This window comes from Penicillium citrinum (genome assembly GCF_028827155.1).
Source record: "Penicillium citrinum strain IBT 23319 chromosome Unknown utg000003l:1.0-4596430.0:1.0-4598250.0, whole genome shotgun sequence".
NCBI lineage: Eukaryota > Fungi > Ascomycota > Eurotiomycetes > Eurotiales > Aspergillaceae > Penicillium > Penicillium citrinum.
Window position 1 is genome coordinate 3176639 of NW_026622688.1, and position 24419 is coordinate 3201057.

The 24419-nt window shown below is 47.0% G+C and overlaps 13 protein-coding genes across 13 annotated transcripts; 7 read left to right on the forward strand and 6 right to left on the reverse strand.

Annotated features, from left to right (window-relative positions):
• Positions 1-2301: 2301 nt before the first annotated feature.
• N7469_004409 (centromere protein H) lies at positions 2302-3245 on the reverse strand (the record flags this gene model as incomplete). Its single annotated transcript, XM_056643329.1, has 3 exons — positions 2302-2671; positions 2743-2926; positions 3071-3245. 3 exons carry the CDS (start codon positions 3243-3245, stop codon positions 2302-2304), a joined length of 729 nt encoding a protein of 242 aa, XP_056502741.1.
• A 172-nt stretch (positions 3246-3417) lies between these two features.
• atg11 (autophagy protein ATG11) lies at positions 3418-7540 on the forward strand (the record flags this gene model as incomplete). Its single annotated transcript, XM_056643330.1, has 3 exons — positions 3418-3485; positions 3584-3695; positions 3779-7540. 3 exons carry the CDS (start codon positions 3418-3420, stop codon positions 7538-7540), a joined length of 3942 nt encoding a protein of 1313 aa, XP_056502742.1.
• Positions 7541-8665: 1125 nt separating this feature from the next.
• N7469_004411 (uncharacterized protein) lies at positions 8666-9161 on the forward strand (the record flags this gene model as incomplete). Its single annotated transcript, XM_056643331.1, has 2 exons — positions 8666-8852; positions 8926-9161. The coding sequence occupies 2 exons, from the start codon at positions 8666-8668 to the stop codon at positions 9159-9161; spliced, it is 423 nt and encodes a 140-aa protein (XP_056502743.1).
• Positions 9162-9325: 164 nt separating this feature from the next.
• On the reverse strand, positions 9326-10461 carry N7469_004412 (putative FHA domain protein SNIP1; the record flags this gene model as incomplete). Its single annotated transcript, XM_056643332.1, has 2 exons — positions 9326-9835; positions 9883-10461. The coding sequence occupies 2 exons, from the start codon at positions 10459-10461 to the stop codon at positions 9326-9328; spliced, it is 1089 nt and encodes a 362-aa protein (XP_056502744.1).
• Positions 10462-10541: 80 nt separating this feature from the next.
• Positions 10542-11486, forward strand: N7469_004413 (J domain-containing protein; the record flags this gene model as incomplete). Its single annotated transcript, XM_056643333.1, has 1 exon — positions 10542-11486. The coding sequence occupies one exon, from the start codon at positions 10542-10544 to the stop codon at positions 11484-11486; it is 945 nt and encodes a 314-aa protein (XP_056502745.1).
• A 671-nt stretch (positions 11487-12157) lies between these two features.
• Positions 12158-12801, reverse strand: N7469_004414 (uncharacterized protein; the record flags this gene model as incomplete). Its single annotated transcript, XM_056643334.1, has 2 exons — positions 12158-12627; positions 12744-12801. 2 exons carry the CDS (start codon positions 12799-12801, stop codon positions 12158-12160), a joined length of 528 nt encoding a protein of 175 aa, XP_056502746.1.
• A 1550-nt stretch (positions 12802-14351) lies between these two features.
• N7469_004415 (phytanoyl-CoA dioxygenase family protein) lies at positions 14352-15476 on the reverse strand (the record flags this gene model as incomplete). Its single annotated transcript, XM_056643335.1, has 3 exons — positions 14352-14752; positions 14810-15174; positions 15238-15476. 3 exons carry the CDS (start codon positions 15474-15476, stop codon positions 14352-14354), a joined length of 1005 nt encoding a protein of 334 aa, XP_056502747.1.
• Positions 15477-17108: 1632 nt separating this feature from the next.
• N7469_004416 (putative membrane protein) lies at positions 17109-17965 on the reverse strand (the record flags this gene model as incomplete). Its single annotated transcript, XM_056643336.1, has 4 exons — positions 17109-17179; positions 17242-17375; positions 17447-17663; positions 17743-17965. The coding sequence occupies 4 exons, from the start codon at positions 17963-17965 to the stop codon at positions 17109-17111; spliced, it is 645 nt and encodes a 214-aa protein (XP_056502748.1).
• A 248-nt stretch (positions 17966-18213) lies between these two features.
• Positions 18214-18408, forward strand: N7469_004417 (uncharacterized protein; the record flags this gene model as incomplete). Its single annotated transcript, XM_056643337.1, has 1 exon — positions 18214-18408. The coding sequence occupies one exon, from the start codon at positions 18214-18216 to the stop codon at positions 18406-18408; it is 195 nt and encodes a 64-aa protein (XP_056502749.1).
• Positions 18409-18759: 351 nt separating this feature from the next.
• On the forward strand, positions 18760-18963 carry N7469_004418 (uncharacterized protein; the record flags this gene model as incomplete). The annotated part of the gene is made up of 1 exon (XM_056643338.1): positions 18760-18963. The coding sequence occupies one exon, from the start codon at positions 18760-18762 to the stop codon at positions 18961-18963; it is 204 nt and encodes a 67-aa protein (XP_056502750.1).
• A 277-nt stretch (positions 18964-19240) lies between these two features.
• N7469_004419 (uncharacterized protein) lies at positions 19241-20969 on the forward strand (the record flags this gene model as incomplete). The annotated part of the gene is made up of 2 exons (XM_056643339.1): positions 19241-19606; positions 19683-20969. 2 exons carry the CDS (start codon positions 19241-19243, stop codon positions 20967-20969), a joined length of 1653 nt encoding a protein of 550 aa, XP_056502751.1.
• Positions 20970-21265: 296 nt separating this feature from the next.
• Positions 21266-23555, reverse strand: N7469_004420 (exosome nuclease subunit RRP6; the record flags this gene model as incomplete). Its single annotated transcript, XM_056643340.1, has 2 exons — positions 21266-23178; positions 23234-23555. The coding sequence occupies 2 exons, from the start codon at positions 23553-23555 to the stop codon at positions 21266-21268; spliced, it is 2235 nt and encodes a 744-aa protein (XP_056502752.1).
• A 270-nt stretch (positions 23556-23825) lies between these two features.
• Positions 23826-24270, forward strand: N7469_004421 (uncharacterized protein; the record flags this gene model as incomplete). Its single annotated transcript, XM_056643341.1, has 4 exons — positions 23826-23866; positions 23939-23976; positions 24032-24102; positions 24178-24270. 4 exons carry the CDS (start codon positions 23826-23828, stop codon positions 24268-24270), a joined length of 243 nt encoding a protein of 80 aa, XP_056502753.1.
• Between the last annotated feature and the right edge of the window lie 149 nt (positions 24271-24419).

Sequence of the window (24419 nt, forward strand, 5' to 3'; positions counted from 1 at the left end):
GAATCACGGTCGCGACGAAGAAAAAAGCACTGGGAAAGAGGACAGGAGAAGCAATTCACAAGGATAAAGAAGATGAAAGAAAAAGCGTGGTGGGTGGTGTTGTTGAAAAAAACGGGTGCGGAAGATATAGATGGGGATATGCAGTACCTGGAAATTGTATGGGAAGAAGGGCTCTCTGGTAGAGTGAGGGAGAGAGAGTGAGAGTGAGAGGAAGGGGAGGGCAGTAGTACTAGGGAAAGGGCCAGCGTGAGAGAGAGGGGGAACTGGCGAAATGGGCAGCAAGGGCGCTGGGGGAATGTATGGCTTAGTAATCCCACAGTATGTAGTACGGTATTACCAGTACACACTCACTGACTTTACTCTAGTCACTGTACTATGGTAAATACCTAAAGTAAAGAAAAGTTAGTGAACTAGATAGCAGTTGTATTTATCAGTAGGACTATAAGCAGTAGCCGCCTTAAGATCATTGCCATCGCTGCTATTGATTTGGGAATAACAGCATGGTGTCAATCTCAGTATTACTACAGTCTTTGATACATTGTACTATATACAATAATAGGATACCGCGGAATCCTCCGGTGGGGAGACACCCTATGTATCTACCCTCACCATGGACACGACTACGGTACTGTACTATCAGTACTACATACAGTACGGAGTCTGTCGTTAGTACTCTGTAACTACTCCATATATACATAGTACATCAGTATTCATTCTCGCTCCCTCCACTCCAACCTATGCTCCATGCTCACTCTACAGCGAATCCCGTTTGGCGGAATTCTTTTTTCGAAAATGTGGTGTTGTGCGGATATTGAGCGGGGCAACCATTCCTATGTATGTATCTCGCACAATGACACCGTACCCTGAATAACCCCGAGGGAGGGGATATCGCCGGAGACCCTGTCTTTTCTCATGCGGTATAAACATACCGTAGAATTTGGTGGTGCAGTGGTGCAGAGCAGACGCGCCTCCACGACTAGCTTCGAATCAGAGCGGAAGCACCGGCCACCTCTAGAGCAGCCTGCGTAATAGCAGTGCGCGCCCAGACTCTGTCTTCACCCCTCATCTTTTTCTCCGATAATGCTGTTGTTATATTGCTTATGGACTTATGGAGCCACGGTACAGTATACAGTAGTCAGAATGACCTACTGTATGTAATTGGTTAGTACCCTCGCTAGGGTACATAGGGTTCTCAGCGTACTCCATGTATCATACACTGTTATCGCTTGTCTGCTGAGAGGAAGTGGAGGCAGAATCAATACATAGGGGGTAAACTTCTGGTCGGTGCAATACGACCCATAACCCGAATAACGAGGCGTGGACCCGATGGAGTTTACGATGATCGCGGGATTGGGATGGGTTAGACAGGCATAGCGGTCTATCACTGGTTGACAAGCCCACCATGGGCTCAAGAGCAATCACAAGCTGGTACGCGTCCAGTCCTGTTTCCTCGGTATGGCAAATGGGCAGTAGGTACCCCGAACCTGTCATGTTCTGCACGCTAAACATGCAGGCTGTTAGGAGATTCGGCAGTGCAAAGAAGCAAAAGTTCTGAAGCAGCAACTTTGATGCGGTAGATTCATTTTTGGTGGGCATTCCGATACATACGAATACATATACAGACAGTACTCACTGTACACTGCATAGTAAACTGCGGTACATACATACGATACAAACTCCATACTAAAGTGTATGATACCATACAATGTACCATACGCAGTGCCACTCTTTTCGCCGGTAATCACATACCACCCTAGCGTCATCGATTATATGTAGTGGTTGCGTTCCAAAGCAAGAATTATTACACAGAATTCACCCGCTGCGACGCCCTGGACATGGCTCCATCCATGTACAGTAATTCATGCCAATCGATGTCAACTAGAGGACCGTGGATGAACTGGTCATATTGCTTTCTCCCCAATAATCTTACCATCAGGTGCTTCCCGTACGTACCCTATGTGTCCGTTTTCCTTTACAGTCGTATTTCTTCTCTCTCCGACCCTCCGTCATTGCGGGTGCAGTGATGTACTGCGTGGGTCAAGGTCTTACACGGCCACAATCAACTGACCAGAATCCTATTAATATTTTTTTTTCAGCTTGGGTAAGGCCGTCGCAGACGCCAGAAAGATGAAGAATTCAACAGAAGTCACATTACAGTATAGATTTGTATGTACTGTATTTAAGGAATTGCATGACGCCGGAACTCCAGTATTCTGATGGGGGTAATCCAAAACTAGATCCACTCGTAAGAGAAGGGGGAAACGATGATAAAACGAGATGTGACTTCATTGCATCAATTCATCAGTCGTCGCTCTCATCCACAACTAAAGCTTGAAGCTGTTCGTCATCGGCCCAATTCAACCCGCTACCGACAACCATCGCGCTAGCGATGTTTTTGATCGTATCCCACTTCGCTTTGCTGGATTTAAATTCGGTTTCAAGCGCTTCAAGCTGAGACAAGATTTTTGCGTCTTTCAACTTTTCTCTCCAGGTTTCATCCTGTTTAGTAAGCTCTAGGAGCCGTTGGACTAGCTCTTGATTTTCTTGGTTGATTCGTAAATTTTCAACTTCTGAGTCGGAGAGCTGTTTTAGTACCTGGTCATGTGCCGAGGCTAGATTTTCGTGCGCCAGCGCGAGTACGTCGCGTCGATTGACAAGGTGGAGAAGGGCCCTGGTCGAATTTCATCAGACGCGAACTAATTAATTAATCAACCGGATTCTATTCCTTCAGGACAAACGTACCGCTCAGGTGGAATCGTGGCTTTCAGGTGAACCGCCTTCAAAATCGGATCGGTCATAAGAACCGTTTGAGCGGCTCTCCTCCTGACCGTGTAGGTGGCTCGCGCCTCAAGTAACTCGCGTTCTGCAGTCGCGAGTTGTTCTTCGATCTCATCGTTTGATGGCGACTCTGCGTCAGGCTCTGGTTCTGTAGTGTAATTAGAATGCAGTTCAGATTGAAGGGAACAGACTTTGTCGATAAGAAAATAAGCCGTCCCCTTGGTACTTAGAATTAAAGAAGCGCCGACAAAAGAAAAGCAATGTTATGTAGACATTCGGGTCTAGTCCATACCTGATTCTAGTAACGCCTTCTCGAGTCGTTGTTCCTGAATCTGATGGGCAAGCTGTAGTATCAGTGCCTCTTGATCGGACAAGGTCACGATATCACGAGAGTCATCGGCCGCATAGTCCAAAAGGGTCAGCTCACTTGGCCGCAAGTGCGGCAATTGGCCATGTTTGGTCGCCATGGAGGGATCTCGTGCGGTGAGCAGCTGGTGATCTGATATGCGGCGGGCGCGGAGGCGGTGGGGAAGGCAGCTGTGCTCACGAGAGCTGCAGCCTCCTTGTGCCTTATTACCCATTCCCTCCCATTTCCCTTGGACACGCGAGCTTCGCAAGCTCGAATGGCGAGGAGGGGGAATGTCGTTGCATATCTACATCGCTCACTCTGGTGAGCATCTACTCGCTGATCCGGTCGTCTTTGCTTCGTGAGTACTACTACTTTGCCCCGATTATCGATGTGGGGATGTCTTCTCCCATCTCTCCTCGCTTTACGTGAATGCACGCTGACTCCACCTCTGCTCAGACCGGATGCGTTAAAAGCATGGATTGTTCGAAATACTTCTATTCCACCTGCAAGGCAGATATTGATGACCGCTCGGGGGAAGAATGTTAAGATACAAACGCTTGCCACTGAGGTACGAGTATATTTGCCATCCGCTATCTTAAACAGGCCATCCGAAGCTCCATATATACTGATACGAGAATAAACAACCTTCAGACCGAAATATTTGTGTATGATAGGCAATATGTGAGTGACTCAGGCGATGTCGAACTACCAGAGTTGCCTCAACCGGAACCTTTGCAGTCGACCAACCCACCGGCATCAATCACAGACCAGAACGACCTTAATTCATGGCGAAGGTTATTCATGGAAAGACGAACATGGGCAATAGACTTGTCTAGTCGATGTAGAACGGCTGAGCAGAAGGGTCGTGAGCATAATGAGCGGACTGAAGTGATTCACCGCGGAGTTGGTGTGGCTCTGGAGAATCTCAAATCCCACGTGGGAACACTGGAACATCGCTTTCAAGAAGCGCAAACCTGGGCAAATACTCTTGTGGAGGAACAGCAGGCGGCTTTGGATGGCTGGCAACGCGCCCTCCAAACTCTGGAGACTATACCAGCACGGAAGGACTTTCCCTTGCTTGGGCGCCCATCGACCCCAAAGAAAGATCAGGGTAGACCTACGGGGACACTTCGTGATTTTGTCGATGTGCCCGAAGTGGAGCGGGCCGGGGTTAAAGCAGCTGAAGCGTCACCACGTTTCTCTGGTCATATTCAGGACATCGAGAAGATGGTCACGGAAATCGCCGCAGAGACACAACATTTGATTGAAGAAGGGTTGCCTGGTCCAGAACCTGGGGAAGAAGGACTGTTGGAGGAAGTGGAGACCATTGCAAAGAAAATCACGTCTGACTACGACCACGTTATTGGTCTACCTACAAACCAAAAAATTCTCGCAAATATTTCCAGATTGGCTCTTAACCACACTCAAAACCTATTGCCCTCACTTCTTGAACTCAGTAAGGATATTCAGAATGTTACGGAAGAAAGCTGGCGGCGTCACGGTGCTGCAGAGAAGATGGCACTTCAACAGATGCGAACCATCTCATCTATTGAGTCCCGCCTGGCCGATGCTCACTCTCAGCTCGTCAATCTTGACGTCGAAAGCGACGCGTTTGAAATCATATACTCTGTTTTCCAGATGCCGATGGTCTACGGATCTATCTTAATCGAGTCTATACGACGGCGAGAGTGGAATGATAAAATCAAGGCGGACTCGCTTGGCTTGGCAGAGGAAATGGCTGTTCTCCGAGACGAAGAACAACGTCGTCGCAAGAAATGGATGAAAACTATGGGCGATTTTATATCCGTTGGAGATACGACTCCACCAGGTATTGAAGTCAATATACAGGGCCAAGAGGAGGAATGGCCGGTGATCAAACGCAAGGAAATCGAACTCTATATCGATGAAATAAGAGCCAAACATTCATTGTCAAAGATTGCGGATGACTTGTCTTTGCAGTTCAAAGAGTTGGATGCTCCGACACGCCAGCAACGACGTCGGGCCAAAGCTTTCAAGAACGGGAGCGTTTTTGATCTAGGCCGGAGCTCGGTATTGTTACGTGGTGATGATATGGTAAGAAGCCTGCAAGAAGAGAAAACAAAACTTGAAGAAAGAGTCAAAGGGTCAGACAGTCGTATTCGCAAACTCGAAGATCTTCTACATCGCCAAAGTCATCTCAGTCGGCCCTCGAGTGGTAACTTCGGTCCTGAATTTCCAAGCTCGCCTGCATCACCCCATCCAGATGCCTTATCCCGCCGCTCTTCTGTATCTTCAAGACGAGTATCAATGACTCAGTCACCGGAAGATAGAGCACTTGTTCAGCGCATTGTAGCCCTCGAAGCTGAATTGGCTGCTGAAAAGGACACCGTTCAGAGACTCCATAAGGAAGCCCACTTTGAGCGCCAGACAAACTCCGATAAGTACCAAGAAGCTCAATCAAAATATCACGAAGCTCAGTCCACAAAAGAGGACCTTATTGGTAATCTTGAGGCTCGGCAACGGGAGTTTGAGGATGAGCGACGGGATTTGGAAGTCGAACTTAAAAAGTTTCGACACCGAAATGAAGAGATCGAAGAAGAGCTAGATAGGCTTATAGATGGCCGCGATCATGAAAGACAAGAGTTGGAGCGTCGTATCCAGGACCTTGAGCTTAATCTGCAAAGCGCGCAAGCTAACTCTGCAGAGGGAGCTAAGAAAATCACTGAGCTCAGCGAAGCTATCCAAGCGGAGCAAGAAAGAAACCAAGAAGTTCAAACGAAAGCTGAATCTCTCGAGCTCCGAGAAAGCGAACAGGATCGCAAAGAACAGGAAAATTACAATGTTCTTCAATCGGCATTTATGCACTTGTCGCGTGGAGGGGCTATTCCGGCTGAACTTCCTGGAATCATCAAAGCCATCGAGACTCTTTCTGAAGGCCAATCTATTCATGTTAGAAATGCTGAAGAGAGCGCATCAAAAGCCATGGCAGAGAACAAAATTCTCGAAGAGAAAAATACTCAGCTGGAATCGGATCTTGAATTGGGGTTGAAGAGTCTCGAAGAGAAGGAAGCTCAGATTTCACAGCTTACAAAAGAGCTGTCAGAGACACGAATCGAGTTGGATACTGTCAAGTCTGAGTTGGAACACGACCGTTCAGCTCTGCACTCCTTGCAGGCGCATACAGCAACCGGTGAACTTGGCTCTGATGCCCTGCGAGAACGACTTACCGAGGAAGAACAGAAATATCACAATCTCTCCAAAAAACTTGCTCAGGCCGAGGCAGAAAGCCAAGGATTGAAAGACAAACAATCCGAGTGGGAACAAAAGCTCGAGCAATCCTCCCAAACGGAAAAGCAAGCCATGGCCCTTGTTCATGCTCGAGGAGTGCGATCTCATGATATCTCCAAGCAGCTTCACTCGCGGGTCGAAAGCCTTGTACGAATGCTCGATCAGATGGGCTTCGCGCTCATTCAGCAGGATGGACACCTCGCCGTTCACCGCGCTTCGAAAGTCAATGCTTCATCTAGTCTTGGGGAGAGTATCACTCAATCCGGGATCGTTTCAGTTAAGCCTGATGTATCTTTACTGAACTGGATGCAAGCAGAGACCCCAGAAGAAGAAGAAAGCAGGTTCGTTGCGTTCATGGACGGCCTATCTCGATTCGATTTCTCGACATTCGGAGACGCGGTTGTTAAACGTGTCAAGGATCTCGAGACTTATGCACGCAAGTACCTCAAAGAGTCTCGAACGTACCGCGATCGCTACCATCGAGCTCAATCCGAAGCACATGAGAAGATAGCATATCGGTCATTCAAGGAGGGAGATCTTGCTCTGTTCCTTCCGACCAGAAACCAAGCGATCCGTTCATGGGCAGCCTTCAACATTAATGCACCCCATAACTTCTTGCGTGAGCAGGATTCTCACAAACTAGATGCGCGAGACTGGCTACTAGCTCGTATCACCAAGATAGAAGAGCGCGTGGTCGATCTGTCCAAGTCATTGAACAGTAATGCTGCAGACCGGAACTCCCTTGGTGATGCTAGCGATGGCACTTCTTTAGAGGACGACAACCCCTTTGAGCTTTCTGATGGTCTTCGATGGTACCTCATTGATGCTGTTGAAGAGAAACCCGGTGCACCTGCTACTCCTGGTATTTCGAAGAGTACCGTCGCTTCGGCGCACGTTGATGCTAGGGGCAGTATTCGCCTGAAGCGACCAACTGAAGAAAGCACTGTTGCTCAAACTCTATCTAAAAGCTTGGATAGTCGGCGAAATAGTTCCAACTCCAAAAGAGGCACTCCTACGCCTTCTCACAAAGCCAATGACTCCGCGTCGGATATTGTTCGACCGGCAGATGCAGATACTAGCTCTCAGCCTCGAGAGGCTGCTCCGATATTTGATGAGGTTCGCCGTGGCCTTCTCACAAACCCGTGAAAAGTAGGAAATTCTGATAGATTCCTCCTTGACCGGGTATTCTTAAGACTTCGAATGCTAATTTTTCTATAAAGAACCAGGATCCTGCATCTCTATCAGCGGCGCAATTACATATTGGCGATGTCGCCACATCACCTGCGTCTCCACCGTCACGATCAGCCTCTAGTCGACGACAGGGTAGAACACGCCCTTGGGAAAAGTTGTGGTCAATTGATTATCGCAGAGAGGAAGGTGGCTCGAGATAGAAGATCCTTTTTTTGGTTTTTTTTTTTTGGGTTTTTTTGTCTTTTTTGTCTTTTTTGTCTTTTCATGCGATGCATTTTGAGCTCAATTTGCCCCGTCTTTACTACGGGCATGTCATCTACCCTAGAAGGGATTTACTACGAGATACCCAATCATAACCAAATACTCTCATCCAGTGGTGGATCTATACAGCTATATCATGTATTAAAATGGTGTCTTCGGCCAAACTTTGAGAGTACTGATCTTACTGAAGTTGCTGAAATATGTTGCCTGTAAGACTCCCATTCTAATACGACGCACGTGATTATATATGTACATATCTAATCTTATTCCTGTATTCTGTCATATCTAGAACTTACCAGTGGTAAATACCTCGCACAAGAATGGTAATTAGTTGATAGATACCTGTTTCCCTTCATCATTCAGTATGTACGGTGTTAGTGGTGCCAAGCTGCGATGCTGATCTACAGTTCCGCCAATGAGCACCTGGCAGACTCTGAAGTTCAATCGACCCCACAGTACAGCAAACAAGCTATTTTCGCGTCGGTGGCTTGTTTGAACCATTCAAGTTTCAGTAAAGTCATAACTGGGAATTACCTAGGTAACTAGTATGTATGTATAACAAAATTCCAACCAGGATTTTTGGTGTGTCCGGACTGGGAACCGTGAGCTTGTACCGACGTAAGAAATGAGCTGGGCATGACGTCGATCATTCCAGGTATTGAAGACAACATGTCCAACTATTTAAACCCGCCCAGGAATACAAGAGAGGCAAATTTTCCATTGGGGTTTTTTTTTTTTTCAATTTACACATATCATTGATATTATCATACATCTACCATTTGAATTCTACCATACAGGACTATTCCACATCTCCACATCATGTCGGTTGCACGATTCATTCCAGTTATCAAGTCCCGAGTGGCACCCACTCTGGCACCTACTACTATCCGAACCATTTCATCAACTGCCAGTTATCAGAAAGGACCTGTTGAGACAGCCAAGGATACACTGAAGCGTACTGATCGGGCTGTTTCCGATGCCGCCGTGAAGGGTATTGATAAAGGAGGTTTGTCTTATGCCCGACCAATTTGAAACCATGCGACTGTTCGTATGCTAATCTGGGCCATTTTTTATTCTAGCACAAGCCAAGGAAAACCTCAAGGAGCACATGCCTGGTTCCAAACAGGAAGCCAAGGGTAAACTTCATGAGGTTAAGGGTGAGGCCGCTGAATACGCAGGCGAAGGCAAAGGAAAGGCGGAACAGATGGCCGGAAAGGCAAAGGGAAAGGCTGAGGAAGCAAAGGGGAAGGCCGAGGAGACAATGGGCGAAGCAGCTGGGAAGGCCAAGGAAGCCAAAGAGAAGCATCTTGGTTGAACCCGCTCCCTCTTTCTTGTCCCTTGAGTTGATGGTTCCTTGTTCTTCCCCATGTATCTTCGCAGCATAGCTTGTATATCTAAATATATATAATGGAATATTCATGCTCAGACAGATTGACAGCCACATCTTGTACAATGTTCAATTGTATAGTTTTGGAAGTCTCAGCTTGGTAGCATCATCACATACTCGCGCGAGCTTAGACCGAATCGAAGTACATCCTTATCCATTACTTCAACGTAACGGCCCGCTGGGACAGGTTCTTTGTTGACGCTGGTTCCATTTGCACTTTCCAAATCAATGATATATGGCTTGACTTTGCCAATTCGATCGCCGTATTCGTTCCTCTTCTCGACGTAGCGAAATTGAAGTGCAGCATGTTGTTTTGAACAGCTGGGGTGATCGAGAGGGAAGTCGACCACAGCTCTCTCACGCCCAACTAGCCAGCAGCTTCGCTCGCCCAGCTCCACCATTTCCAATAAATCATCTCCCTTAAAGACATATAATCGCCACGGTTCTTTGGATGGTGGTTTGCGAGCCTCTGGTGGTTCGTGGTATTTGAGGACGATTCCTTCACCTCCCTCGACTTGGATTGTGTTACTTTCCGCTGCGAGACGACCGGTATTCTTGAAATTGGGCTTTTCCTTCTCGGGTGGTGGGGGTCCATCACCAGTCTGGGTCAGTTCGTTCGAGAAGGCATCTCCTTGAGAAGGAAGCGGACCGCGTCGCTGGATTTGCTTGGGCGGGCTAGGCGATCGTCTTGGAGATGGAGAACGTCGTCGTGGGCTTCTATGTCTCCTAGATGAGCGCTCACCATCGCGATCACGGTCATCACGGTGCCGATGGCTACGGTGTCGATATCTTCGGCGATCTTCATCTCCAGCACTTGTAGATCGTTCTCGGCGTTCTCGGCGGTGGCTGTCACGGTCGCGGTGACTTCTTTCCCTGTGAGATGGGCTCCGGGAACGGTGACGTCGAGAGCTGTCTCTATGCGAGCTTTGCGCGGCATCATCTCGTCGTCGTGAGCTTCTGTGGTAATCATCGCGAGAATCCCGAGGTCGTCGATCGCGGTTTCGGACGAGCGAATCGGCCGAATCGGCCGGTGAGCGTCGGCGATACTCACTTCGAGCGGACTGTGACTCTTCCATTGTCGAAATATGGGTTTGATATCGAGAGTGACAGGAAAACAAGAGTCGCGGCTCTCGTAGAATATCTTGGCTACAAGCTCCGACACCACGTGATATGTTCCTCCCCGAGGCCGGCGGGTCCGAATAGCGTGAGGAGCACCCCAAATAATCATCTTTATCCACTTCTCATGTCCTGAATCACTGAAAGAGCCCCGGGATCCCTACCGTGCTCTTTCTGCAAAACCATGCGGATATGTTCAAGAAGTATACATTTCTAAGCTGCAGTGGTGTCCAGCTTCTCAGCTCGACCTCTGCGTCCTCGCCACTCCCACGTCTTAAGATTGACCATGGTCTCGGAGCACCACAAGCTACTCGAAACTACGCAACCACCTCGAATATTACGGGGCACGAGTATTCATGGCCGGGAGCACCATCATTTACCCCTTACGATGTCTTCAATATACCTCAAGCTGCTCCGTATTCGAAGAGCAGGTACTATGATCTCGTGAAGATTTACCACCCAGATCGACCTTGCAATGAACATCGTCTTTGTCAAGGTCTATCACCCGAGATTCGTCTCAAAAGGTACCATATTGTAGTCACAGCTCATGAAATTCTCTCCGATCCCAACAAGCGAGCTGCATATGATCAGTTCGGCACTGGATGGAAATACGGACCAAAACAATATAACACCGCAGCTGAAGCATCCGCAGAGTGGGGTCCATATGGTCCAACAATTTACGCCAATGCTACATGGGAAGACTGGGAAAGGTGGAATAATCGCCACGAGAGGCAACAACATGTCGTTGATCATCGCACTTTCACCCGTCTTGTGATTCTTCTCACCTTGTTTGGAGGTGCCGTCCAGGCCTCGTGGATCTCGCAACTTCAAACTGGCTACGAAGAAAAGCTTCGCGAAGCCAGTAAAGATTCGATGCGATTTTTGTCTGGCCGCCGGGAGCATGCCATTGATCAGATGTCTTCAAATGATGCTCGCGTGCAAAGTTTCCTAGTTCGGAGAGACCCGACTGGCGCGGGTCTTAAAGAGGAGGAACAACCTGTGTACCAGAAAGAGCTTCATAAACCGGGTCAAACATCTCAATCCGAGGCTGCACAGGTACCCAATAAAGAGACTCATATAGAAACAGGGCAGGTGACTGGCGTTGAACACTCAGAGGGTGCCCACAAGACTGTCTGAAATTATCTTAACATAATCATCTGCATGACATTATGACAATTACTGAACTTATAGCGAGCCAATACGAATTTTTCTGAAATATGAGTCGCCTTGCCTACAAAAGATGAAGCATCTACAAGCTAGTCTATGGTTATACAAGGCCTACCACAGCCTTCCAAAAAACCAGTTCCGAAATAGATACTGCACATAAGAATCTCAACTACTCTGGAGTTCGGAATGGAACTCAATCGTCGCTTCGCTACCTCTCGAGTGCCCTAGATGATCAGAGATCTGGCCATCATTTCTCCTAGAAGAGCACCGATATCTGTGGTATAATTTGATTCGTTTTGATTTAAGGAGTCTTTGGGTCTTGTACTGTGATTATAACCATTGCTTTCAGCTAATGCCTGAAGTACCTTTTTCATGCACCTACCTAGAGCGCCCAGTTCCAGGATTTTTCTAATTTAGCTCCAAGAGCTGTTGATGGCCAATAATTGTTGTTCCGAATGGTATTTACCACGATATCCATTTACTGCCTGCCGCTCGACACAATCTGAAAAACGATCTCCACAAATAGCAATGGCAATCGAGGCAGTAAGAAGTGCAGTTGGCTCTTGGTGATTGGAAATCGCAATTCCGCAAATATCCAGGACGGTCGATTTGAGCTTAGCATCAATCGATTCCATAGCGCGTCACTGACCCGGGCCGACTCTTGCAACGCTTGGATCGTATGCCGTTAACAATATGTTTATGAGACCAACACCTTGTTCGGCCAGAATATGACAATCATCCATGAACCACTTTCGTGGAAGTATCTCGCCATTCTCTCGGTTTGGCGCAGCGGAGTAGACGGGTACGAAACTGAGGGGTCTGGCTTCGACCCATCGACGATGAAGCGCAACAAGTTCTTCGTAGCGATAGTGTGTAGACTGACTCTGGTCATCGTAGCAAAATTGAAGGACATGCGCGGCGATTATAAGAAGCCGGTCCACCAGAATATTGTCGGGTGCAGCATTCCAAGAAAGATAATTGTCGCAGACATCTAACGATACACTGAAAGACTGTTGTTGAGAAAAGGCCATATGAAATTCTTGACGAAATCCAACCCAAAATGCCGCATGTCTAAGGCCCGAAGATGTTAATGCCGAATCTGCCTGTGCTTCTATAAAAACTTGAAGACCGCGGATACTAGCTCCAGTTGGGGGATCAATGAAAGGAGCTTCGGGTTTTCAAAAAGTTGTTAGTGAAAATAGAGAGATAATTTGTTGGGACCCATACCGTCCAGTTCTTCGTAGAATCTGAGAACTACAGCCGCAGCAAGAATATTTTCATCCATGATGACATTAGGTTCATTGGCAAGAAGCCGAAGATGCGCTATAGATCGACTATGGTAGTCCAGCACTGCAGCTTCACTGATGATAAGATCTTCTTGTAGGCCGAACTTCACAGTCTTTTCCTTTTGTCGATAATCTGAAAGTGTAGTAAAATGCCTGACTGAGGCTGATGGAACGGCATTGAGGAGATGCGAGCAGAAGCGTGCCCGCTGAGGAACAACTACTCCAAAGTGTCGTTCAGGGTCACATATATCGAACTAGGAAGACATGATGATTAGAGCATAAGTTGATGATTGCACTGCGACGGACTTTCCCCGTCTAGCAAGCTCTTCAAAAAATACCGAAGTAAGAATGCCTCTCCTAGTTGACTTCATGACTGTGATCCGATTTGTGACGTTGATGTAGGGGTAAGTGCTGGCGTACAACCTTGTCAATTTTGATACTCTTGAGATAATCAATTTTCATGCTTCTATTTTCGAAGCAAAAGCACAGCAGGGAATTAAAGCCATTCTCTCTTCACTTACAATAGGTTCCGGTTTTCTTTGTACTATTGGAACCCTTGAAAAGTCTTCAGCAGGGAATTTATTTGGGGTCGTCGTCTGCGAGGATTGATCGTGGCCTTCTAAAGTGGATTCTCGAGAAGGACTGTTCTTTGTTCGGCTCCCCATGTATTTGCTCGTCTCATCGACGTATTGAATTATTGAGTTAATCGTTAGGTTGACAGCATGGCGACAACAGTTGGGCAACCTGTGTCTGACCTTGAGGCTTTGATTTCATTAATGTAGATGGGCTGTGGTGGTGCTTGCATTTTGTCTCTTGGCGAATCAAACTTCGTCCTATTCTCTGGCAGCTTGAGCATTTTGGTTTACTTTTATCACCTGGATAAATTCTAAGTAAAGACGTATTTGTTGAGTTTCTTCATGCGTGAGATCTGGTCTTTTACATTTCAAATGATGTTCTGGGTTGAAGATTTGTAGGTTCATGAGCATTTGCAATCGGAGCATAACCGGTAGCCTATGCGGCAATTGTCACTGGCCAGCCATGTTAGCACACTGCAAGGATTCAGATCATTTGCTCACATTTACCATGGTTTGATCTTCGGTGCCATTGCAGGTAAAGCTGGAAAGCATGCGAATCCCCGTTGCGGTCTAGAGGATCGAATGTAAGGGCCGGCCGGCGAGGTGGGAAAGAATGTTGATCAGCTGGCCTCGCTCTATCCAGCCAAGGTTAAAAAGTAGCCAGCTGGAAATATTTCTAATCATCGTTAATTAGATAGTGTGTCCAATATATACCTTTCAATCATTCGATTAGAGGGAAAGAGCTATAAATCGGTACTTCAGATGTTCATCACAGGCAATATTATTGATATTCGAATGCTAGTAGGTACACAACATTATTGTAATCTGTGCAGTCTGGTTTATCAACCGTAAACGGTACTAAAGAATAGAAATAAAGATATACAAAAGATCATTCAAGAGCAGATACTCCCAGGTGCTCTTTGGAAACCTGCCCAGATTTCAAAAGAGTACGCAGGTGGACATGAATATCTCGTTCAGAGCCCGTCACCAGGTGCCCAAATCTTATACCACCGCTGGTCAATGCCTGGATCATTCTTATCGTAAAACCTCAGATCCGAACTCAATCGAATACGGCCAGATTTGTCCTCATTGCGTCCACTGGCATGAATACTATAGGGGTCATGGAAGACCACATCCCCGGCTTCATAGTCGGTTACCAGCCACCTGTGTTCTCCATATTCTGAGTGCATAGCTTGAAAGTTTTGAGGCGAGGATGCAATCATGCCTCCATCGAGCATGTTCACATTGAATGCGGAAATTTTCTCTTGCTCGGTAAAACTTTCTGCACGTTTGGTGTAATCATTCTCAACATACTGACCAAGAGAAACGGAATTCTCGAGGTAACAAAGACCACCTCCATTGATGGCAATATCACCTTAACAGACCGTTGTGTTAGCATCTGAAGAGAGATTATAGGTTAAAAATGACTTACCAATTGGGACCCAGGCTGTCAAGAAGAAGCCATTGCCTCCTCTCAAGAAAAGCTTATCATAATGAATACCAGTTCCTAGCCCAAACGGCACATTATGACGCAACATCGTCCTATCCAAAATTCGATGTTCCTTCCAGTCCATGAGTCTCCTGATAAACCCGGTCAAAGCGGGGTGCTCGACAAACTTCCGATAGTGTAGGTCTTTATGGGCATCAATGAGCACTTTCTCTTCAATAGGATCTGATGGCAAGCCGGAGCCACCGATACCCTTGTGTGCATCGGGATGGGAAGATGAGTTGAATATGCCATCTCGAGGAGAGGTCCCAGGCTCAAGCAAGGAGGTTGCGGCATACTGGCGAAAGTAGCTATGTCATATAATAAAATTAATAAAACTTCACATGTTGAAGGCATAGAAGTTGCAAACTTACCTCTCACGCATATCCAGTACGTCTGCTCTGGGAATCAGGCCTTTGATGAATAGATATCCATCCTGTTTCAGCCGCTGCCTCATTTCGTCGAGTGGGAGCGACAAATGTGTAGCCTTCAGAAATCCAACTCGTTCTGTAGGGATTCTGCCACCATTCTGAGCCAAGCCATCTGGGAAGCATTCGTCTACGGAGCCTCTCAATACAGGAGGAGCCACGCTTTCAACTGCAGCAGTAGCCATGATGGATAGTGGCTCAGCAAAAGATAGTACAAGGAAAATAACACAACAAAAATGTGCAGATAAAGTCCATTATCAAGGAACAACATGCTACGGGTCATTTTGGTCATCAGACATTGCATCAATGATATATTGTCTTCTCTTTAAGCTCACGAGTAACGAAGTGTAACGCGCGCCAATCAGATCAATTTCGTTTCGCTGGCTCGGCTGGATCCGCGAGACGCTAATCCTATCTGGTCTTGTACACGCCGATAGCCCTTCCCAAAACTGATTTGCATCGCCGGAAATGACCTGAAAAAGAAGGCACTGGCCTGTACCCCGCCTTTCTTCTAACTATATCTGGTCAATGCCATTTACAGATTCTAGAGTGATATGTCTATGCTGACAATATATACATCTTTTACTTGTATTAAAGTAGATCTACCCCCAGGAAAGCATGAGTTTGTGAAACAAGCGACTGAATGCTGGAAACCCGGGGATTCTTTGTGTCACGTCATATCCAATGGTTTGACAGCTGATTACAATTACACTTGTTACATTGACGGACATCTACGACAGTCATTAGCCGCCACTTTGCAAAACTTAGTAATATTTATATCACCGCGTATATAGTGGCGTAGTATAAGATTGAGACGACCTGCTGACCGCTTTGATCTACTGTCTCTCATTTCTACGATCATGCCGAAGGTTCGGAGGTGGTAGAAAGAGCTGTAGAAAGAATAGCAGAAAGGAGAGTAGTTACAAACTAATGTTACGATAGTATCATACAGAAACATCATATTTCTATATGTATCAAATATATATATATGTATATATATTTCTTCTTCAGTCCAAAACCAGATACACTGTATCGCATTATCTGCCCAGATAATTGGATAAATCCGTTACATCAGTCCTACTACCAAGTAGATACACTGTCTTCTCTAAGATATTGGATTAGTTTGTGAGCCTAGGAATCACGACTCTTGTCATATCATTGGAGGAATAGCTAATCAGAACGCTTCTGAAGTACTATCAGTTGTTTCTAACATTTATCTTTACTTCGGTGGTCGGAAATTTGAAAAAGCGCCGCTGACTTATTATCTAAAACACGGCAAATAGTCATGTTTCTTGAAACTATCACCTGATAGTTTCCAACGTTAAAATGACTTATCATTGCATCTTGCGTATGTTGACTCTTTGCACGGTTGATATACATGCCCCATACATGGCTAAATATACCGGTCGAATAATGTTCACAATTGCTTGCAAGACCCAATCTGGTATCATATAATACATTTTTTTTTTTAAAAAAAAAAAAACACTTGAGAGTTCTCATGGCTTATTCACCATTTTAGATATTAATCAGCTAGATCTTTTGGTCAGAAAGCAAATACAGTTCGAGGTACGAGCATTCATCATTCTAAGGAGATATGAAGTAGATCAGTGGGACGACGAGGGTCTTCCGAATCCATGGCGTATTGACTACTTCTCGCCGTTGACTTTATAGCAAAGTAAGGTTGACACTCAAAGATAGTAGCCATGTATATCAACCATGCAAAGAGTCAACATTGGGTAAGATGCAATGATACGTCATTTGAACGTTGGTCACCTTTGGCTATAATATCGATTCCCCCCTTTGTGGAACCATCAGATTCACGAGGTCTGAGACAATACCTTTTGTCTTTGCCTCAACATGTATTTGTACATCATTACTGAGCCTTTTGCTGGTCAGATCTGGTTTTCAAAGTTCGATTGGCTCCTTTTACTCGAGAGAAATAGTACTTACCTGGTAGATAGAGTCCCAGGAAGAAGTAAAAGAGGCCTATGAGAGCCCAACTAGTCGTAACACTTGTCACCTTGTACATTAACCACCATTCACTACTGATTCCGATAGGGTATAAGACAGTGAATAGGGAGTATCTATAGCGAGCCTCAGGTCAGTATACTCAGGTATGATTGAATCCAAATAACAGAAGGCCCCTTGAACCTACCTTGACCATTTCAAAAATCGCGGGATGGGATACCCGGCGAGCATGATGGCAAAGTACAAATAGCGAATCACATCCGCTGTTGACCAGGCTAGTAGCATTGCCAGATACGCTGGCGACGGGGCCGTCACCTCAGGAAAGGCATAGTTAACGGCCCAGACCTGGACAGAGCGAGCAAAGACCTGTGTGAATGTGGTGAATACAGGGGAGCGGGTGATTCCTGCAGGAAGAAAATGATGAGACAAAGCCAGCCGATCTACATAGTCCGCATCAATAGGTTTTAGCGTGGGGGGGTTTACCGGTAGCTGCATGGAGAATCTCAGCCACAGCCAAGGTCTGAGCACCTCGAGTCCAAGGCTCAAGGTTGATGTATGCTTCGGAAATGTCTTTGTCCGTGGGGGAAAGGAGGGTGGAAATAACTAGGACCAGGATACGTAACCACAAGAAGGCACAGATGGTGTTGTAAATCATAAGATAGGTTTGACCAGGGCCCGACTGAGGCCGGGGGGAATTAGGTGGCATAACGTATGTATCCCGATGCCAATGACGTCTATTGCGGTGTTTCACGGCAGGCGTTCGGCATGAGAAATGATGTGTGGGATTTCGCCCTGGAAGATCGGCCGCTAACTCGGCGAGTTAACCAGATTCGGGAAGCTTTATCCCCTACGAAACAATTCCTCAACGAAGGGTTCTCGGGATGACTATGTATGAGTATTGGTCAATCCAGGTGACAGTGCATTATCCAATGACCAGACAGATATCAATTCAGGATGTCATCCAAATCGTATGAGAAGGAGATTGGGCTTGACCATGGTGGGAGACGGAGATTCAATTCCGAGGATCAGAGGACGGTGCCCTCAAAAGCCGTCGTGGATCCCGGTCTCTGGGCGAAAATTCACAAATTTATCATTCAACTCTTAGTCCTGAAACAAGGACCGGCCTCATCCACGAACGAGAGACAGTAACAGCGAGTTCCGAGAACGACACCGAGAGGGCTAAGTCGAGTCAGGTACCCGAGACAGGGTGAAGCGGAGATGGCCAAAATGGAAAGGACAAGAGGATCACAAAGGCCTTCCGATGCCGTCATTGAACTCGGTATCTCCTAAATAAGCACACTGGGGCGATGAATTCCCCATGGGGCAACGTGCTAGCGTTAAGTTGCGAGGGAAAGCCGAACCAACCAGCATTTCCTAGTTGTATTGCGCGTCAGGAAGACGCAGATGGTCAGCAACCAGGAAACCAATTTCCAGAGCAGATTTCTTAGCGCAGCAAAAACAATTGCCGGGGGACGTGTCATCCTCGAAAAATCACCCAATATGGGAGGCTTCGGCGATATTTTAGGCTTCGGGCTCGCCCGATGGGAAGGGATCACCGTTCAAGGGCAGCAATATCTGGTGGATGAGCACTCCTCCCCACCTTATCTTGAAACCAGTGAGATTGAGAACAACTTGTTGAGCCTTGAAACTGCGGGAATTTCCCCAGACCCGTCTCCCGCTTGGTATAATGCGGAGATGAAGTAGGAGTAGGGCATTGGTCTGGTTGGAAATGGTGTCCACACTACGGCAAGCGTCATGAAGCTAGTGGACATCATAGTTCACCGTGACGATCTTACTATATAATTCAGGCGTAGTACGAAAAGGGGTGTTAATACTTACTGCTACTATTGGGACTACCTAACTAAGAGGATTGTGGTTCAGACATTCAATCAGATTGCCATTTACTACTACTTTATATTACTATTAACCTTCTCCTTGAATCCTTCACGCATTCAACTTCTAGACTTTCTACACTACAGTCATGTCGTCTTTAGATAAGGCCACGCAGGGTCAAATGGGGGATGACACTTACAAATCCGAGAAAGCAGAACATATCGATGATGTCGACGATATCGAGAAGACCGGCATAGCTGACACCATTACCGACGTGGCCACTAGTGTCGACAATATCCCCATCAGTTGGTTTGTATGGCTGGTTGCCGCGACGGCGTCGATGGCCGGCCTTCTCTTCGGTTATGACACCGGTATCATCTCAGCCGCATTGGTTTACTTGAACGATGATCTCGATAATAGGCCGGTAACAAGCAACGAGAAGGAATTAATCACATCACTATGCTCTGGAGGTGCATTCTTTGGTGCCATCTTCGCAGGAAATACGGCAGATATAGTAAGCTTTTCATTTACAGATATCATGCTATATCAAATCAAATTTTGGGAGATCTTAAACTGATGACCCATCATAGCTTGGTCGAAAAATGGCCATCTACCTTGGATGCGTTCTTTTCATCGCCGGTTCCGTCCTACAGGGTGCAGCCTATACGATCGTTCAAATGTCGATTGGGCGTGCTGTCGTCGGTTTTGGTGTTGGCTCAGCAGCCATGGTCTGCCCTTTATACGTCGCCGAGATTTCTCCCGCCAGAGCCCGTGGAAAGCTCATCGGTTTAAACAACATGTCTATCACTGGAGGCCAGGTCATTGCGTATGCTATTGGCGCTGCCTTTGCGAGTGTTCCTCATGGGTGGAGGTATATGGTTGGACTAGGCGGCTTACCTGCCGTTATCCTATTCGGTCTTTTACCATTCTGTCCCGAATCGCCTCGTCACTTAGCCTATAACAGAAAGGATGAGGAAGCTCGAGCTGTGCTGAAAGATATCTACAAGGGTGCGACCCCAGCTCAAGTTGATGCGGTCCATCTCAACATCAAAATGGCCTGTGACCAAGCACGAGAGATTGATGGCAGCGGAAGTGGTTTCTGGAAAATCAAGCAGCTGCATATCGTTCCTAGCAATCTTCGTGCTCTAATTAGTGCATGTGGTCTGATGGTCATCTCTCAGATGTCAGGATTCAACTGCTTGATGTACTACAGTGGTACTCTTCTTGGCTCCATTGGTTTCGGAAACCCTGTTGCAGTAGGCTTGGTCATTGCAGGACCTAACTTTATCATGACATGGGTGAATATGATGATCATTGACAAGGTTGGTCGGAGACGTTTGCTCCTGTCTACTTCCTGGGGAATGGCAGTTGGCATGCTGGCCATTGCGGTTGCCTTCGTCTGGATTCCCTTTAACCGTGAAACTGGTGAAATCGAATCTACAAACGGTGTTTCACCCGCAGCCATCGTGGTTATTCTTTTCATGATCTGGTTCGTGCTCTTCTACGGTGTATCTGTCGGTAATACCGCGTGGATGAGCACGGATTTCTTTCCATTGGAAGTTCGTGCCATGGGTACAATGTGGCTTACTTGCTCCAACTGGGGATCCAATGTCATCATATCTAGCTGTTTCCTATCGATGATGAAGTCCATGACTGGCTCTGGGGCCTTTGGTTTCTTCGCGGCTATCTGTGGTTTGGGATACGTGTGGATCTATTTCTTTTACCCTGAGGTTTCAGGTCTCGTCTTGGAAGAGATTCAAGATGTCTTTGAGCATGGATTTGGTGTGAGATATGCGAACAGGTTGCGAAAAGAGCGCAAAGATATTATCGAAGAGCGAATGAGGACTATGGAGAAACCAGTCCCCGTTGGCCATTAGGGGACTTCAACTTTTGAAGCCGCTTGACTATTAATGTACATCAGAATACTTACGGCCTCACGATGTGCAGAATTGGTTCTACGCTTGACAAACTTTGTTCTGTGCATGAATCTCATTTTTATCTATATACGTACATCAAAATAGACCCTAGAGCCTTCTAATGACGCATGGGTATCGCTATGCTTGTAAAGAGAGAAATGGAATGAAAAAAAGGAACCCCTTCCCCCCCCATAAAAATCAAATCCTAACCCCGAAGATGCTCTTCTGTAGATGATACAAGACTATGATGGGCCTCCCTACTTACGGAAAGTAAGGGACTTTCCAGGAATTTCCTTCTTTTGTTTGCGCACGCCCGAAGGTGCTTCCAGTGCCTTGGCATAAGGATTGAATGTTTTCTTGGGGGCCTTGGCACCTGGAGCAGAAGTTGACGGAGCATTGAAGACCGAGTCTGCAGCGCCGTAATCGAACGGGGTAACGTCGGCAGCCTCGGACTTGGCAGCCTTCTGGGCATTCTTCTTCTCTTTGCGCAATTTCTTCTGCTTTTTCTCGGCGGAACTATTGTCGTTGCTTGTATCATCAAGGCCATCGGCAGTCAGCACATCCTGGTCGGATGTTTCAACGGGGGTAACCTTGCGCTTGCGGGGGCCTCCAAGCTCTTTGACGGTGAAGACCTTATTCTCATCCTCTACTTTCGGGGCTGGTGTTGGAACAGGGACCGGTTGAGGGGCGTCAGGTGTTTGCTTAGGTGCACCAGTACCAAGTTCTTCACGCACTTCGGAGACAGTGGATGGCATTGACGGCAGGGGAAGAGAAAGCCGAAGGGCTTCAGCTGAAGCTGCCAAAGAGTATGAAAGAGGGTTGGGTTTTTCTTGGGCAGCGAGAGTAGTGCCCCAGAACTGAGAGGTTTCATACCGCTCGGCAGTAGGGAAGTCTGCATCTTCAATGTCCAAGGACAGAACCGGAGTTTGTACGTACTTCGATGGTGGCGGTGTCACATCGCGCCATTCAGGGCCATTGGCACCGGCGATCTTGGCTTGCTTGATAGTCTCGAGGAGACTGCTAGCCCGATCTTTTGTGAGAGGGGTCACGGGGGATAAGGTTCGGAGCAAAGTGCCCATGTCAAGGGGCATGACATGGGAGAGCTTGAAGAGCATATGTTTCGGGAATACGCACTGCCAACCCTCGTCCACTTCACGAGCGACTTCGTCGCGCCACTGGTGGACAGCCTTGAAAACGGCAAATTGCTCCTTTGAGAAATGCATGCCCCCATTTCGAGAAAGTAGATCGTACCAACCTCCCGGGCCCTGTCCCTTTTCTGCATCATATACAGGACGCTCATATGTTTGGAGAGCTTCATTTTTAGAACGCTCTAAAACGTAATCAACGAGGCTGTTATTCGGTTCGGAGGCATCGATAAGCTCATTTCGCAGATTGTCATAAACGTAGAGGAGATAGTGGGTATCGGATCGGGCATAGTCAAACATGGCAGACGGTAACGGACGAACACGCCAGTCGGCCATCTGGTATCGCTTGTCCGCTTCAAAGTCGACAAACTTATTGAGGAGGAATTTCAAGCTTCGCTTTTGGTATCCCAGAGCAGAAGCAGCGTGGAAAGTGTCGAACATGCCAACAATGTACAACCCAAGATCGCGCTGCAACCAAATGATATCCATGGTGGCACCATGAAGGACCTTCAAAATCTTGGGATCGGTGAATACTTCGTTGAGTATTTGAAGCTCCTCTCTCCAGGGCTTGAGAGTGTCGACTACCCAATCCTTGTCGCGGGTGCTAATTTGCATCAGAGACACGAGACCATGGTAGGAGTGCACATCATGGTGCTCCAAATCGATAGCAATCTCTTTGGCAGTCTTGAGTTCCGATAACATTTCCTTGACCCCATCTAACGTATCCACAAAGGTAGCGGTCGTAGTGTCGAACGGCAGGTAGTCGATGGGAGGAGATTTTTTGTATGTAGACTTCGGGTACTTTGCGGCGCGGATCTCGGGTTCGTAAGGACTGACAGAGCTAGACTTGCCTTCAATCTGCCGTTTCTGTAAGGCCTGTTGCAATGGGACAATGGCGTTTGGTTTAGTCCGTAACAGAGGCTGGAAAATAGCTCCATCGGAATTGTCAGGCTTATGCTCGAATTGCAGTTGCGGTTTCGGGATCTTCGATGGGCCATAGTCGTAGATAGTCGGAAAGTGAGGCTCTCTTTTGATGGGGGGGCTGCTCCTCGCGCGAGGGACTCAGCTTCTTAATCACACCGGTGAATTCGTCCAAACATGCGTCAGTCTTTTCCAGCAACGAATCAATCACATCCACAATTCCTCGCCAGTTATCGTCTAAGCTCTCCTCATTCTGTAAGCCCGGGCCTTTGACACCCGACCCAGTAGAAGCGGCTTTGATTACAGCTGAGGCCAGCGCAAGAATCCGATCGCTTTGATCGTCAAGCGACTCTGCGAAGTCTGCGCTAGAAGTGCGGTGGAAATCGAGGCCCTGTCCACCGAGGTGATTCGCAAGCTTGATGACTTCAACCAAGTTGGAAGACAATTTCTCCTGAAACGGAGTATACTCTGCAGAATCCATAGCAAAGCTCCAACCTACGGCGACACGAGTTGACGATGAAGAGATTCCCAGATGAAGCCCGAAAAAAAAAGTCGCGGATTGATTTACCGCCTACCCAAAGTGGAGAGGTGGTTTACGGCCATTTTTTAATTGGCCGATCTCCGCGGAGGCTCGTCTTTTCCTCTTAACTCCACCTCTCACTCGTTCTATAAATCGAAGCAAACAAGGCGGAAATCGCTTGTTTATTATACAGGATTACTACTTTGTCATTGAACTCCAAGGTTATTCGAGATGGCTGCCTCTATTGCACCTGAATGTAACGATATCAAGGAGTACGTTGAGTCCAGAGACCATCATGCGGCTGTATATTCAGATTTCATGAAACTGACGTCAGCCCCAAACAGGAGATACGATACTTGTTTTCTTAAATGGTACAGTGAGAGTATGTGTCCTCGTTTTCGGCTATCTGGTCTATCATATATCTGACATCAAACAAGAATACCTGCGTGGCAACACCACCTCAAATGAGTGCGAAGAGCTGTTCTCCAAATACAAGAATTGCCTGGGTGTAAGTGAAAACCTCTTGGCTCTCCATTTCTTTATCTTATTCACTTGGCTGATTACATCGTTTCTGGGACTTTAGAAAGTTCTCAAAGAAAGAGGCATCGACACGATGCTTGAGGATGCTCGGAAGGGCAGCAGTGAAACCGATGCAGAGTTCCTTAAGAAGTCATGATTTTATATTGCATCATCTTTCACATATATTATCTCTACTCTCTACATGTATATTACATTTGCAATAACTAGCGAGTTTGTTCAGGCCTGGCGTGAAGGTCAATGAGTTCTAGCATGGCACTCTCCTGTCTGCACCACTACCACCAGCAC